Genomic DNA, 17,354 nt, shown 5'->3' with positions numbered 1-17,354 from the left:
GTTAAGTAGACACAAAAAGCTGGAGTAACTCAGCGGAACAGGCAGCATCCCTAGAGAGATGGAATAGGTGATGTTTCGGGTCGAGACCCTTCTTCAGAGTCTACGGTTTAAACCAGCATCTGCAGTTCCTTCCTACACATCTATCTCAGAGGGACTCTTGAAAGGTCTGGTGTCAGGCTCAGCGACTGGTCCCAATATGATGATTGATTCCAGGACCAATGCCATAATTGCTATAATCAGTGTGTGAGCCCTTTGGGTGGGTACGCCATTGCCCGGGGTTCTGGAGATGGACGACTGGATAAGATGGACCACATCTGGCCCTGGTACTCTGTGTGAGCCGAGCCCCAAAATTGGGGAGAACCAGTAGTATCATAAACCAAAGGTACACAAAAATGCTGGAGAAACTCAGCGGGTGCAGCAGCATCTATGGAGCGAAGGAAATAGGCAACGCTTCGGGCCGAAACCCTTCTGCAGACTGATTTTCCAGCATCTGCAGTTCCTTCTAAGATCAGTCTGAAGAAGGGTTTCGGCCCGAAATGTTGCCTATTTCCTTCGCTGCATAGAGTGCAGAGAAGGTTCACCAGACTGATTTCTGGGATGTCAGGACTGTCTTATGAAGAAAGACTGGATAGACTTGGTTTATACTCTCTAGAATTTAGGAGATTGAGAAGGGATCTTATAGAAACTTACAAAATTCTTAAGGGGTTGGACAGGCTAGATGCAGGAAGATTGTTCCCGATGTTGGGGAAGTCCAGGACAAGGGGTCACAGCTTAAGGATAAGGGGGAAATCCTTTAGAACCGAGATGAGGAGAACTTTTTTCACACAGAGAGTGGTGAATCTCTGGAACTCTCTGCCACAGAGGGTAGTTGAGGCCAGTTCATTGGCTATATTTAAGAGGGAGTTAGATGTGGCCCTTGTGGCCAAGGGGATCAGAGGGTATGGAGAGAAGGCAGGTACAGGATACTGAGTTGGATGATCAGCCATGATCATATTGAATGGCGGTGCAGGCTCGAAGGGCCGAATGGCCTACTCCTGCACCTAATTTCTATGTTTCTATGTTTCTATGCTGCTGCACCCGCTGAGTTTCTTCAGACCCTATTGCATATTTGTGTACCTTCAATTTTCCAGCATCTGCAGTTCCTTCTTAAACACAATAACATAAACCAAATCAGCTCCATGGGCACATGTACTTTTAGTTTAGTTATTAGTTTAGAAATACAGCGTAGAAACAGCCCCTTCGGCCCATCAAGTCCACACTGGCCATCGATCATCCATACACTAGTTCTGTTATCCCACTTTTGCATCCTACACACTAGGGGCAATTGTTACAGAAGTCAATTATCCTACAAACCTGAATGTCTTTGGAAGGTGGGAGGGAACCGGAGCACCCAGAGAAAACCCTCGCGGTTATAGGGAGAATGTGCAAACTCCGCACAGACAGACAGCATCTGTAGCCAGGATCGATCCCGGTTGTCTGGTGTTGCGAGCTGTACCACTGCGCTGCCCACGGCTCATGGCTGCTCTATTTTTCCCCGTCAATCTCATTCTACTGCTGTGAAGTACTAAGGGTATAACTTGCAGTCAACAAAGCAGGTCATGTTGATAAGGCTGCAATGTTGATAACTAAAATATTAAGCAACTCAAGTCTTCCTGCCTCCAGGCCTCCCCTCATCTTTATCTGGTTTAAGGCTTCTTGATTCGCAATAAATTGGATGCTTACAAGAGTGTTATAGTGCTGGGGCTACTCAGGGAATTGCTAACACAGTCTTGTTATCAGCCACAAGAAAATAATGATGTCCCATGGCAAAATCAGATGGGACAATCAAGAATATGTTTAACTAAATGGTTACCTTAAAATACAGGGCAGTTGATAACCCTTAATGTTGTCAGATAATGTCAGCCAGGCACAATAGCTGGGGCAGCTCCTTGATACCTGTGTTTAGCAGTTTGGAGATTTAGAGCATCATAGTTGATTTATAGAAATTATTTCTGTTAAATCAGAAGTGGATACATTTTAGCTCTTCAGTGGACATTTATATGTATTATTCAGCACAATTGTAAAATACAAACTTTGACATTTGTCAAAAATGTGTCAACAACTATTTGGACTGTTAAATCGATATTCTAAAAAGATTAGAAGCTAGCGCTAATTGTCTCAAGGTTAACTCATTTCTAAGTACGTTTTGGAAATAAATAATGACAATATTTCCAACAGAGTATTACACATAAGACTCTTCTGAGAAAAACACCTGGTCAAAGTCTTCCAATTTTGGATTGGCGCACCACTGTTTTTGCCACTCTTTTTTGTTCTGAATCACAGCTCTAGTCACTTCTTGTGTTGTTATCAAACAGTTCTCTGAGTCATTTTGGAAAAAGTAATCCTCAACTACTTGCACTGCGCTGCTGGAGAGAGTCTCAGAGTGCCCGCTGCTGAGTTCCCACACGGCTGTGTGGGGTCTGCGCTCGGATGGGAACAGTTTCTTTCCCTGGGACGTCCCACCCTCTTTCTCGGACACCCCGGCATTGCTGGAACTCTCGCCGGGGTTGCGATACTCACAATGGGCACAAGGAAGCCGTTCAGTCGAGTGTCCATCGGACGTGCTTGGCCCAAAACTTATACCCGTCTTGGAAGGCGATGACTGCTGACATGGTTTTGACTGAGAACATAACGACGAATTCTGCCCATAAAAAACAGTCTGAGGAATCTGATAAAGCTCACTCTGTCCCGGAAAAGCCTTGTTGGCGGTGCTCGTCAAAGGAAAACCGCAAGTAATGGATCTGCTTGTGAATTGTTGTGAATCAGGGTGAAATAAAGGTCGCAAAGGCCCGACCACCAATCCTTTCTCTTTTGCAGCCAGATTAGGCAGCGGTGACCTAGCTCCCTCCTGATCAGACGGAGAATCTACAGATTGGCTTTTATCCATATTTTGAACCATACCTTCCGATTCAGGTAACTCTCCATTTCCTTCACAGGATGAATCACTTTTGCCGTCAAGCTTTCCGTCTTTCCCCCTTTTCCTCAGCGTGCAAGTTCCACTTTCTTTTCTCCATTTATTGACTGGGCTCTTCCCAGTGATGCAGGTAGAGCTATCCTCTGTCGCACTGGCTGACCTCTCGTGTTGGTCTTGTGCAGCCGAGCGGGAAGCTGGACAATATCCAGTGAGCAGGTGTCCAGAAGCTAGTTGGCCTCTGGGGCTAGTTGGCCTCACTAGTTGGCCTTTCTGCGGCCGAGTGGTATTACAAAATGCAGAGGGAGTCTCCCTTGAACTGAACACAAAATATTCTGCACTGTGTGAAAAAACACTGTCACATGAACTCATTGGGGATGTTGAGAGTGGAGTGCCTGGAGAAGAGGGACTGGACTGGGAACTGCTGGTTACGGAAGAGACATTAATTTTAAGGGGAGGAGGTGGCCGATGTTGGCCACCACTCGATGATCCCTTTCGATCTGATTTACGGCCACCTTTTCTGGACTCACCCAAATCAGCACTCATTCTTACACTTTGTTTTGTGAATTTCTGCCCCCCCATCTGCAGCATTTGTAGCTGATCAATGCAGTCCTCGGCTGTCTGTCTCAGGACGGCATCACAGCTAGTCTTGCGGATTACAGTGGTGTGAATCTGGCGTGGCTGGGCGAACTGTGAGGTCGGAGGAACTATATTGGGTTCAGAGCTCCTCCTGTGTCTTCTGGGGACTGTCAACCTCTCGCAAGTCGAGTAACCCGAACCATTGGATTCCAGGAGGGCATCTTTTGTGAACTGGCAAACCATACTTCCCCTCAGGCAAGCAGAAGGAATTTGCAATGACTTAATTGTCGGCGGAACCTTTACACTAACTGCCTCATCCTCGGGGTGGTCAAGATCACAGTCACTCCAGGACAGAACCGAATCCCTGCTTCTATTTTCTTGGCTTCGTTTTGTCATTAGAGTGTAGTCGGTTTCATCATTGAGCTCATTTTCCAGACTGTTGTAAGAGGAGTCATGCATTTGAAATGAATGGAGATCTGCAAAAAAGCATCACACAATTTTGTCTCGCTATTCTGTAACAGCATTACTGCAATTGATAATCTAGACCCTGTTTAGTAGATAGCGCTACCCTTCCATTTCTTCATTATATTTCTCACTCTAATTTATATTATTTTAATTGTTTTGTTTAGTTTGGAGATACAGCGTGTAAACAAGTCCACACCAACCCCATACACTAGTTCTATCCTGCAGGCTATGGAGAATTTACAGAAACCAGTTAACCTACAAATTTGCACGTCTTTGGAATGTGAGAGGAAACCAGAGCACCTGGAGAAAACCCATGTGGTCACCAGGGGAGCATACAAGACAGCACCGTACAGACAGCACCTGAGGTCAGGATCAAACCCAGGACTCTGGTGCTGTTGCTGGTTGTAACTTTACCTCTGCGCCACCTCATGCAATTGCTCAGGAAACAATTTATATGCCCCATTCAAAGATCTTTTCTCTTTCTTTGTTATTAATAATCTTCAGTTAATTAATAATCTTCATTATATTACACATTATATTCCTAATTCTGCAGCCTGTGGTATTTCAATGCTCCCCATTACAATTTGCTACCATCAATATTACCGCATTGTTTCTGACCTTGAAATTCTTTGATAAAATATTTTCCCTAACAATATTGGATTTAAACAAATAAAGAAAACTAAAATATGTATTATGCATTATACTTTTCTCATCCAGTAATGTCCCAAAGCAATTTGCAACTAATGAAAGATTTATGGAACATTCGTGATGTTATTTCTTCAGCTTTGTTACAATTCAACTTGGTTAATTTCAATGCTCACCATCATTGGGGAACTTGTTGCAGATTAGATTAACAGTAGAAGTCATATTTCCTACATGAGTAAAATACAATTGCAGTGGGTAATGGTGGATACTTGTCATTGAGGTAGTTTGGTGAAAGAAACAATCCTTCAAAATTGAAATAGGTTCATGCCATCATGGTAATAATTGTATCTGTTGGTCTGAGTGAGAATTCTACATTTAAAATTTAAATATTGTTTGAGTACTAGAATCAAGAAATCATGATGCAGCTTTATAGGAGCTCGGTTAGGCTTCATTTGAAATATTGTGTACAGGAAGGATGTGGAGGCTTTGGTAAGGGTGCAGAAGAGGTTTACCAGAATGAAGTTCATGTCATAGGAGCAGAATTAGACCATTTGGCCCATTGAGTCTACTCCGCTTTTCAATCCTGGTTGATTTATTTTACCGTCTCCATCCCATTCTCCTGCTTTCTCTCTATAACCTTTGACACGCTTACTAATCTATGATGCCTGGATTAACGGGTATTAGCTCCAGGGAGAGGTTGGACAGCTTTGGACTGTTTTCTCTGGAATGCCGGAGGTTGCGTGGAAGTCTGATAGAAATATACAAAATGATGATATGTATAGATAGTGTAGACAGCCAGAATCATTTCCCCTGGATGGAAATAGCTTTAAGGTGAGAGGGAGCAAAGTTTAAAGGCGATGTGCGGGGTAAATTATTTTACACAAAGGGTGGTGGGTGCCTGGAAGGTGCTGCTGGGGGGTGGTGGTTATGGCAGATATGAAGGTGACATTTGAGAGACATTTGGATGGGCACATGGATATGCAGGAAATGGGGGAATGTGGATTATGTGCAGGCAGGCAAGAGTTGGTCTTTGTGGACTGAAGGGCCTGTTCTTGTGCTGCACTGTTCTACATTCTACGTTTACGTAATAACAATTTCCATACCTGAACCATCATCTCTACTCCCAAACCTTTTTGATGATAATGCTTCAAAGAGAGAAGTGAAGTTATCTCCAAAAATCCTGGAGCAGTTTTCAATTAAAAACTGCACAAACAAGGCAACCTGGAGAAGGAGAAAGGCCAGTGTGACTTCATTATTGTAAAATTCCAACCCTCTGGCTGGAGCCCCACACACTTTGTATTTACAGCAAACAGCAGGACATGGAGCAGATGTATGGAGCCATAGTACAATGGTTCTGGCTTTTCTAGCCAGAGGGAAGGTATTGCTGCAGATGTGGCCCATCCCTCCAGACCACAACATGAAGCTTGGCACAGGAAGATGCCAAGTGCTGTTAATCCCCGCATTCTCCGCCAGTAGAACTCAACAAAAACAAGCAGATAATTCTTGGAAACATATTTGTAGTCAGCGTGCTTGGAAATACAGGTACTCAGAATCCCAAAGCAATTGGACCACATGAACATTAAGATTGCATCTCATGGTTTTGAATCCTCAAAATGTGAGCTAGGATGGACTGCCCCCTGGGGTTCTGAAGGAGGTGGCTTTAGAGATTGTGGAGGCATTGATAGTGATATTTCAGGAATCACTAGAGTCAGGAGTGGTCCCAGATGATTGGAAAATTGCCAATATTACCCTGCTGCACAAAAAGGCAAGGCAGAATAGTGGGAATTATAAGCCGGTTAGTGTGACCAGTGGTTGGTAAGATTATAGACTATTATAAAGGATGAGGTTACGGGGTAAGATGTTCATGATGAAATAGGCTGAAGTCAGCATGGCTCTGTGAAGGGGAGGTCTTGCTTGTCAAATTTGCTGGAATTCTTTGAAGAATTAGCAGGAGTAAAGTAAATAGCAAAATATAAGTAAACAACATCTACTGACTCTCCTTTGAGTCAGTAGATGTTGTTTACTTAGATTTTCAGAAAGCCTTTGATAAGGTGCCACACAAAGGCTGCTTAGGAAGATGAGAGGCCACGGTATGAAAGGGCAGATACTAGCATGCATAACAGGTTGGCTGGATGGCAGAAGACAAAGAATGGCAATAAAGGGGGAGAGGGAGCAAGAGCAGAGCTGCGGGGTACCAAGGAGACACGATTGAGGGCCTCATCTATGATGGGAGAGGTGAACCCCAGTTCCCTAAAGAATGAGGACATCTTGGATGTTCTAGTATGGAACACCTCATCTACCTTGTGGCGTAGACTGAGGAATTGGGAGTAGGACATAGAGTCTTTGCAGGAAGCAGGGTGGGAAGAAGTGTAATCCAGATCGTTGTGGCAGTCAGTGGGTTTGTTATAGACGTCAGTCAATAGTCTTATTTCCTGTGATAGACACAAAATGCTGGAGTAACTCAGCGGGACAGGCAGCATCTCTGGAGAGAAGGAATGGGTGACTTTTCAGGTCAAGACCCTTTTCAGATTTCTATTTCCTGTGATGGAGACTGTAAGATCAAGAAAGGAGAGGGAGGTGTCGGAGATGGTCCAAGCAAATTTGAGTGCAGGATGAAAATTAGTGGTGAACTTGATAAAGTCCATGAGTTCTGCTTGGTGCAGGAGGTAGCACCGATGCAGTAATCAATGTAATGGAGATAGAGTTCAGGGATAGGGCCTATGTACGCCTGGAACAGGGATTGTTCAACGTACCCTACAAAGAGGCAGGTATAGCTGGGGCCCATGTGGGTGCCCATAGCTACGCCTTGGACTTGTTGAGGGTGAGGACCAACTCCGCTAGGCAGAGTAGAGTGTATTGTGAGCAATTGTGGGCACCATATCTGAGGAAGGATGTGCTGGCTCTGGAGAGGGTCCAGAGGAGGTTTACAAGAATGATCCCAGGATTGAGTAGGTTAACCTATGGTGAGCGTTTGTCAGCATTGGGCTTGTACACACCCGAGTTTAGAAGAATGAGGGGTGACCTCATTGAAACATACAGAATAGTGAAAGCCTTGGATAGAGTGGATGTGGAGAGGATGTTTCCACTAGTGATAGAGTCGAGGACTAGAGGTCATAGCATCAGAATTAAATCTACGCTTTGTCTTGCCAATGTAAAGGAGGCTACATCGGGAACACCGAATGCAGTGATGGTGCACGTGAACCTCTGTCTCACCTGGAAGAATTGCTGGGGTCCCTGGATGGATGTGAAGAAGGAGGTATCAGGACAGGTGTTACATCTCCTGTGGCTGCAGGAGAAAGCACCTGACGAGTGAGTGGTTTGGGTGCATAGGGAGGTGTGAACCAGGGAGTTGCGGGAGGAGCAGTCTCTGCGGAAGGCGGAAAGGGGAGGGGATCGGATAAGGCCATCACGTTGAATTATTACACTTCTCCTATTATAGCATTATTAGATCTTTAGTACGTAAAGCAAGACGTATTTATATTGCACCTTTCACGTCCCAATCATGACATGCCAAGTACCTTACAGACAACTAAGTTCTTTTGAAATGTCACTGTTGTTAGGTAGGAAATACCACAGCTAATTTACACACTGAAAGCTCCCAATATGAAATGTGTATTATTGGAGTAGTGAAATTCCTGATCAATTTTGGTGCTGTGCAAGAGATAACGGCTGTTTTTCAAAATAATTGAAACTTTTGCAGCCACCCAAGAGAGCAGTGAATGTCCTAGTTTTAAGGCCCCTCCAAGTAGCACTCACCCCCTCCCAGATGCAATGCAGTTTCTGTCTACATTTCAGCGTTCAAGTCACTGGAGTGGAATTTAAACCCACAAAAGCTACAACCTGCCAACTGAGCTGTGACTGACCTAGGATTTAAGGACTGGCCCTGTGCCATTAAAGCAGAGAAGTATTTTTTAGATATTAATTTTTCAGAATCTGGCTATTGTTGGCAAGCCCAGCATCTATTCCAAACCCAAAATGCTCTTGCACTAAAAACTGCTATCAGAGTTAATCACGTTGATGGCTCTGAAACCACATATACGTCGGACACTGTGAGGATATTATTTTAGACTTTAGAGACACAGCGTGGAAACAGTCCCTTCAGCTCACCGAGTCCGTGCCGACCAGCGATCACCCCGTACACTAACACTATCCTACAATTTACAATTTTTACTGAGGCCAATTAACCTACAAACCCGCACGTCTTTGGAGTGTAGGAGGAAACTGGAGCATCCGGAGAAAACCCAAGTGGTCACAGAAAGAACATACAAACTCCGGATCTGATCAGGATCGAACCCGGGTCTCTGGCACTGTAAGGCAGCAACTCTACTGCTGCGCCACTGTGCCGCACTTCATCAGGCATCAGGTGAGTGTTCAGTCATCCGATTTCCTCCTCTGAAGGCAAATCCACCACAATCAGTAACGTGATGATCATAACAAATTAGTTTCTTAATTCCAAATTGCTCACAAAATGTAGTTTTCTCTGCTGCCATGGTATGATTTGAACTTGGTTGCCCCGTGATTAACAATTGCACCACCATCGCGCTCTGTGCTTGTAAAGTGATGTGGGAGCAGTGAATTGGTCTTGGACAATTAGAACAGAATTGCAACAATCTTAAAGTGACTCTTTATTCCAATTCACTGGCATAACATATTCTGCTTTGGTTTGGTTTTGGTTTCTTACTAAAGAGCGGCAGGCTTAAAGAGTGTTATAATTTTCTTAATTTTATCTTTCAGCATGGCCATGCTGGGAAATATTGACTAATGCTAGGGTACAAGTTATTGCAAGAGTCTGACACTCAGGTGGCTTGGCTTTGAGCCCATCAAGCAGTGAAGACAAAAAGGGAAATATAATTTTGTATCCTCAACTTACACAAGGATACTCCTACCTATAGATGCACAATTGCAGCTACGGACTCACAGACACATGCACGCACTCCTCTCTCTTACTCCTATACCACCCCTCAACCAATATTGAATAGATATTGGGAATCTCAGCCAATTATCTCACATCCAATTTCTGGGCTGAGGTTACACCAAGGCTATCTACTACTATTCATTCCAAAGTAGCTAATGGCATATTTGATAATTGAAGTGGTCCCAGTCTTGTCTACGAAGCACCAGGTCACATCTACTATGAACACTTAGTGCATTCCTTCAATATTTGGATTGAAGCATAAATTGAAAATTTCCCCCTGAAATCAGTTTTCTCCTTTCCTCCCATTTTCTTAACACTAATAGCGAATCAACCTTTTCTGCTGCATGTGACTATGCTACTTGCAAGTAAATGTCATCCATTTAAATTGCGCATAGGAGGTGCAAGGCAACAAATGCTTGCAGAGGCTACGAGCTTGGTAAAGATCATCCAATGTTTTCCATGTTGAATGTACAACGTGTTTTTTGACATTTTGCCCAGCACCTTGTGATTACCCAACTGTTGCCAGCAACAGCCTCTCACCTTCTTTGTTGACTTGCACTCTGTTTCGGGGCTGCTGGGTGTGGAGGGCCACAGGATGCTGGGCGCGATGCAGACGGCCAAGTTAAAGGCGTTCATTTGGTTTTTCTCAGCCTGCTGCTCGATTTTGTGAAGGACTCCAAACACATAGTGCAGGAGGAAGACATTCAGTTTTGGGAGCTGGACCAGCAATCTGAGAAAAATAATAATTTAAAACAAAAAACTGAAACACTCATTGGTTGACATTGTTCCTTAAGGGAAGGCAGGAAGCATCAGCCTTACTTGTAATTTCCCCTTGTATAGATCATTCATAAACACTCTTAATTTGAAGTAAACATATGTATCTGATATTGAATGCTTTTAGAATTACATTGGAGTTGATGGTGTTATAGTTTAATGGGTATACAACTGCTCTTTTTGTGAAGTGGACAGACAGTTTGTCCTTTTGTGGTGAGAATAGAGGCACAGACCCATGGAACTGATAATATCTATTATTTGAGCAACATTGTGCAAATGTGCTTCCAACTTGACATAGGTGCACATGTAACATGAGTCACTGTATTGGGAACAACACCAGTGTATGCTATTGATTGATTGATTAACTGAAAGATACAGCATGGAAACAGAACTTTCAGCCCACTGAGTCAAGTGAACCAACCTATCCACAACTAGACAATAGGTGCAGGAGTAGGCCATTCGGCCCTTCGAGGCAGCACTGCCATTCAATGTGATCATGGCTGATCATCTACAATCAGTACCCCATTCATGCCTTCTCCCCATATTACCTTTAACAGCTCTGTCAAGCTCCCTCTTGAAAGTATCCAGAGAACCGGCCTCCACCGGCCTCCGAGGCAGAGAATTCCACAGACTCACAACTCTCTGTGTGAAAAAGTGTTTCCTCATCTCTGTTCTAAGTGCCTTACCATTTATTCTTAAACTGTGGCCAGTGGCGTCAGCTGATAGTCAGACCACTTACGGTCGAACCCTCGTCAGTGGTTACGAGGGCTGTCATGTGATGTCATGGGTTTAGGGGCGTAGTGTGCTATATAAGGAGATCTCACCTTGAGATCATGAGTCGACAGGTTGCTGAGCTCGAGGCAACACCCTCGCTCAGCAGCAGCAATAACTGAATGAATCAATATGTTAGAGGACCAAACTAACATGTAAGCCAACCATGTAATGTCTGAATAAAGCAGCTGTTTAATCACCATGTTTGGTAACGCTACAGGCCCCTGGTTCTGGACTCCCCCAACATCGGGAACATGTTTCCTGCCTCTAGCGTGTCCAAACTCTTAATAACCCTATATGTTTCACTAAGATCCCCTCTCAACCTTCTAAATTCCAGAATATACATGCCCAGCCGCTCCATTCTCTCAGGATATGACAGTCCCGCCAACCCAGGAATTAACCTTGTGAACGTACGCTGCACTCCCTCAGTAGCAAGAATGTCCTTCCTCAAATTAATGGACCAAAACTGCACACAATACTCCATGTGTGGTCTCAATAGGCCTATGTAAACTGCAGAAGGACCTCTTTGCTCCTATACTCAACTTCTCTTGTTATGAAGGCCAACATGACATTCGCTTTCTTCACTGCCTGCTGCGCCTGCATGCTTACTTTCATTGACTGATGAACAAGGACCCCCAGATCATGTCGTACTTCCCCTTTTCCCAACTTGACACTATTTAGATAATAATCTGCCTTCCTGTTTTAGTTACCTGTCCAAGTCACCCTGTATTCTCATAGCATCACAGTTTACACTGCCACCCAGCTTTGTGTCATCTGCAAATTTACTAATCTTACTTTGAATCCCTTCATCTAAATCATTGATGTATATTGTAAATAGCTGCGGTCTCAGCACCGAGCCTCGCGGTACCCCACTAGTCATTGCCTGCCATTCTGAAAGGGACCCGTTAATCCCTACTCTTTGTTTCCTGTCTGCCAACCAATTTTCTATCCATGTCAGCTCTACTCCCAATACCATGTGCCCTAATTTTCCCACTAATCTCCGATGTGGGACCTTATCAAATGCTTTCTGAAAGTCCAGGTACACTACATCCACTGGCTCCAATCCATGGGAACCGATTCTATCTATAGAACATTGGAAAATGAACACGAATGCATCCATGATTTCTAGAGCCACTTCATTATGTACCCTGGGCTGCAGGCCATAAGGCCCTGGGGATTTATCAGCTTTCAGTCCCATCAGACTACCCAACACCATTTCCTGCCTAATGTGGATTTCCTTCAGTTCATCAGTCACCCCAGATCCTCTGGCCAGTAGTACATCAGGAAGATTGTTTGTGTCCTTCTTGGTGAAGACGGATCCAAAGTACCTGTTCAACTCATCTGCTATTTCCTTGTTCCCCATAATAAATTCACTTTTTTTCAGTCTTCAAGGGTCCAACTTTGGTCTTAACTATTTTTTTCCTCGTCCATACCTAAAGAAGCTTTTACTATCCTTCTTTATATTCTTGGCTAGCTTACCTTCGTACCTCATCTTTTCTCCCCGTATTGTCTTTTTAGTTATCTTCTGTTGCTCTTTAAACATTACCCAATCCTCTGGCTTCCCACTCATCTTTGCTATGTTGTACTTCTCTTTTATTTTTATACTCTCCCTGACTTCCTTTGTCAGCCACGGTCACCCCTTACTCCCCCTGGAATCTTTCTTCCTCTTTGGAATGAACTGATCCTGCACCTTCTGTATTATTCCCAGAAAAACCTGCCATTCTTGTTCCACTGTCATCCCTGCTAGTGTATATTTCCAGTCAACTTTGGCCAGCTCCTCCCTCATGGCTCCATAGTTCCCTTTGTTCAAATATAACACGGACACCTCCGATTTACCCATCTCCCTCTCAAATTGTAGATTAAAACTTATCATATTATGGTCACTACCTCCTAATGGCTCCTTAACCTCGTTCCTTTATCAAATCCGGCTAATTGCACAGCACTAAGTCCAGAATTGCCTTCTCCCTGGTAGGCCCCAGTACAGGCTGTTCTAAGAATCCATCATGGAGGCACTCCACAAACTCCCTTTCTTGGGGTTCCTGTACCTGTATGTTGAAATCTCCCATAACCATATAATCATATAACAATTACAGCACGGAAACAGGCCATCTCGGCCCTACAAGTCCGGCCGAACAATTTTTTTTCCCCCTTAGTCCCACCTGCCTGCACTCATACCACAACCCTCCATTTCCTTCTCATCCATATGCCTATCCAATTTATTTTTAAATGATACCAATGCACCTGCCTCCACCACTTCCACTGGAAGCTCATTCCACACCGCTACCACTCTCTGAATAAAGAAGTTCCCCCTCATATTACCCCTAAACTTCTGTCCCTTAATTAATTCTGAAGTCATGGCCCCTCTTGTTTGAATCTTCCCTATTCTCAAAGGGAAAGCTTGTCCACATAACAACCATAGCTTTTACCTTTTCGACATGCCAATTTTAACTCTTGATTCAACTTGCACCCTATATCCAGGCTACTGTTTGGGGGCCTGTAGATGTCCCATTAGGGTCTTTTTACTGTTACAATTTCTTAGTTCTATCCATACTGACTCCACATCTCCTGTTTCAATGTCACCCTTGCAAGGGATTGAATTTCATTCCTCACCAACAGAGCTACCCCACCCCCTCTGCCCACCTGTCTATCTTTTCGATAGGAGGTATACCCTTGAATATTCAGTTCCCAGCCCTGGCCCTCTTGCAGCCATGTCTCTGTAATTCCCACAACATCATACTTGCCAATTTCTAACTGAGCCTCAAGCTCGTCCACTTTATTTCTTATACTTCGCGCACTCATAAACAACATTTTGACTTTGGTATTCACCTTCCCTCTCACACCGCTCACAATTGGCCCCGACCTTACTCCTTTATCCCTTCTCGAACTTTCCTTACCATTAATTTGGGAGTCTTTTGTAATTTTTCCTGTGCTCACTTCCCCTTTAACTCCATCTTTATACTCCCAATTTGTCAATCCCTCCCCCCCACTATTTAGTTTAAACCCACACGTGTGGCACTAGCAAACCTGCCTGCCAGAACGTCGGTCCCCCTCCAGTTAAGGTGGAACCCATCCCTTTTGTACGAGAGTGTTCCTGCACTATCTACCTCATTGGAGAATATCTTTAGTCGGACTTTACTGGGCTTTATCTTAGACTAAACATCAATCCCTTTATCATGTATCTGTTCACGGTGGATGCCTGATTGTAATCATGGATTGTGATTCCGCTGACTGGTTAGCATGCAACAAAAGCTTTTTGCTGTACCTCAGTGAACTAAACTAAACCCATTCACACTAGATCTATCTCATCTCACTTTGGCATCCACTTTCTACACAATAGGGGCAATTTAGAACGGCCAATTAACCTACAAACCTGCACGTCTTTGGGATGTAGGAGGAAACGAGTACCCGGAGGAAACCCACAGGGTCAGCAAATAGAAATGTGCAGAGGAGGCAGATCGTAATCTCAACTAGCATGAAATACTGATTAAACCTGAGTGATGCTAAGCAAGCAGGCAAGGAGGGTCAAGTAATAAGAACAAAACATTTTGGACATAATCAGCAGGTCAGGCGCATATATGGAGACAGAAGTGGTCGTAACATTTCAGCTTTCATCAGAACATGATACTTTCTGACAAACTTGGGAAAGATCTGATGAAAAATTATCAACCTGAGATCTTAAATCTGGTTCCCCCTTATGGATACTGCCTGACCTGGTGAATGATTCCAACATTATATTAAACATCCAGCATCTGTAGACTTTTGCTCTTTGATTACAGAGGATCAAATGTTCAGTGACTGATGTCACTGTACATTTGACCTTCCAGCAACCCCACCTGCATTATTTGTGGAGACTATCAAATGCTGACAGGTTAACTGCTCATTGATTTTGAGATCCTGAAAGATATGCCAGGTGTTCCAGCCCCAGTCCTGTTTGGCAATGTCAGTTAGTGAACACCAAGCACCCCCATGCCTGGCAGTAGTTTGTGCTGCAAATAGTGAAATACTCACCATACAGTTGAAAGATCTTTGTGAACAGCTATACTCAAGGTTAAATGTGGCTCTGCTCCTACCTGAGCTGATGTGGTGCCTCAAATGTTATCATCCATGGAAAAATATGATGTAAACATTTAGCTGCAATGCCTGTTTCACCTGTAGGCGGCACCGTTGTAAAATTATTTTCTTTCTTTCTTTTAAAATCTTTTGATTCGTTTTTGCCCAAAAAACAAAAACAAAACAAAAAAACAAAACAATAAGAATAATTTTGGTTTGATGTGGTAGCGGTAAAAAGGGTATAGTAGTCTAGAAGGTTCAAAAAATATCTAATTTGTAAATATCTAAAAAAGTGTGAATTAGGTAAATTATATTTATTGGAGAGTTGTTCGAAAGACATAAAACAACCATCCAAAAACAAATCATGAAAAGCTACTGATCCCTTCCTCTTCCATAACAGAAAGGCTTGATCAGTACTAGAAGGTTGGAAGAGAAAATTAGATCAGATAGGACTCGATAAAATAATTTAGTCCAAAAAACCTTCCTCACCTTCCTGGATTCCTGTTTATGTGAACATCGCAGGCTTAGTGTGTGGATGTAGATTATTTAGATTTAGGTTTATTATCGTCTCCAGTACTGAGATACAGTGAAAATCTTTTGTTTGCATGCTATCCAATCAAATCAAATCATACAATACCTGAATATAATCGACACAAAAAACAAAGTATAAGAAAAATACCAGGATTTTACTTTTCTTTACCAAAATACTTTACTAACCTTTGAATTTCCTTTATCTTGTCTTCATGACTGCTCCTTTCCATTGCTGCCATCCAATCGTCATACAGGTCTGAAGAAAAGATGCTGCCGGGAATATTCCGAAGAAAATCCTTAATTTACAATGGAGAAAAGCATATTCAAGAAACAAAGTACGTAAAGGTTGGCAACTGAAGTGCTTGATTTTTAAACATTATTTTGGAACTTTTCAAAGTACCAAACAATCATTGAAGTAAGTAATGGTCTCAGTGGGCAGCTCTGTACTCCTCACTGCCAAGCTAGAGGGTTACATACTCCACTACCCTCACTTGCCCTTGTCGTCAGAGACACGGGTTCAATCCTGACTACGGGTGCTGTCTGTACGTAATCTGTATAATGTTCCTGTGATTGTGTGGGTTTCCTCCGGGTGCTCCGGTTTCCTCCCACACTCCAAATCCGTGCAAGTTTGTAGAATAACTGACTGGTAAAATTGTCAATTGCCCCTAGTGTATAAGATTGTGTTGGTGTATGGGGTGATGGATCATCGGCAGGGACTCGGTGGAACAAAGGACCTGTTTCCGCATTGTATCTCTAAAGTCACAAGATATTTTGCTATCTAAGGTCTATACATTTGTAGTACCTGGCCCACATACTCCCAGGTTAGGGACAGATAAAATAAAATAAATCAGGCTTGATATCTGATTCTCAACAGTATTTAGAGAGTGTGATTCTGTGATTTAAAAGTGGATGTCGAACAACATCAAGTGTTATGCCACCACTACTAACAACCAGACTTGACCTGTGTGGGTTCACCTGTGATGGTCAGTCATGCAGGTGAGGCAGCAGAGGATAACTACCTGATGATTAATTTACCGGGGAGATTGTTTACGAGAGAAGGAGAGAAATTGAAAACCCAAACAATATTAGTAGTAATTATCATTTTCAGTAAAAGTGTTGCTTTTCCAGGTGTTAATATAAGCAGCTTTGTTTATGCACAAAGTTTACCATAAATAAAATGAGCATAATTGCTTGTTCCCATTAAATTAAATTATCAGTAGATACAGATTTGAGTTAAATATGACCCAGCTGCCAACCTCACCATTTACCTAAGTGTACTCTCTCCATCTTTCAAGGCACACCTCTTGCGTATCATCTAATTTATTACTGGTAGTTGTACATGTTGTAGACTTTTAAAACATGCCTAAACGTCATACATAGTCCATGCTGTATGACTCTATAACTCCAAGAGAAAGGACAGTTATATTCTGTATCACTTTGATCAACCCAAATTTACGCCAATATTTATTATGTCAATTGAAATGTTCACATATATTGATTTATTATAACTTTTATGAAATTCAGTAATCAGATAGCAATGGTATTTAGTTGATTCTTCTTGTTGATTTATTTTAAATAATGTCTCCATGTAATAAATCATGTTGGTATTATTAGTTTTCTAACAGGCATATCTTTACCAGCAGTTGGGAGGTGTTTATAATGGACTTGTGCCAA

General features: G+C 43.0%; 1 protein-coding gene across 1 annotated transcript in view; it reads right to left on the bottom strand.

Moving 5' to 3' along the window:
* Nucleotides 1–1,131: 1,131 nt before the first annotated feature.
* Nucleotides 1,132–17,354, bottom strand: part of arhgap20 (Rho GTPase activating protein 20) — a 98,719-nt gene continuing 82,496 nt past the window's right edge. The window contains exons 12-15 of the mRNA XM_055637002.1: nucleotides 15,867–15,976; nucleotides 10,095–10,284; nucleotides 5,743–5,860; nucleotides 1,132–4,005 (exon numbers count right to left, since the gene is read on the bottom strand). Coding sequence (XP_055492977.1) covers nucleotides 2,222–4,005; nucleotides 5,743–5,860; nucleotides 10,095–10,284; nucleotides 15,867–15,976 — 2,202 coding nt within the window. The 3' untranslated portion in view covers nucleotides 1,132–2,221. The remainder of the gene's footprint in view (nucleotides 4,006–5,742; nucleotides 5,861–10,094; nucleotides 10,285–15,866; nucleotides 15,977–17,354) is intronic.

This window comes from Leucoraja erinacea, chromosome 6, assembly GCF_028641065.1.
Source record: "Leucoraja erinacea ecotype New England chromosome 6, Leri_hhj_1, whole genome shotgun sequence".
Classification (NCBI taxonomy): domain Eukaryota; kingdom Metazoa; phylum Chordata; class Chondrichthyes; order Rajiformes; family Rajidae; genus Leucoraja; species Leucoraja erinaceus.
This window is presented reverse-complemented; position numbering and strand designations above follow the sequence as displayed.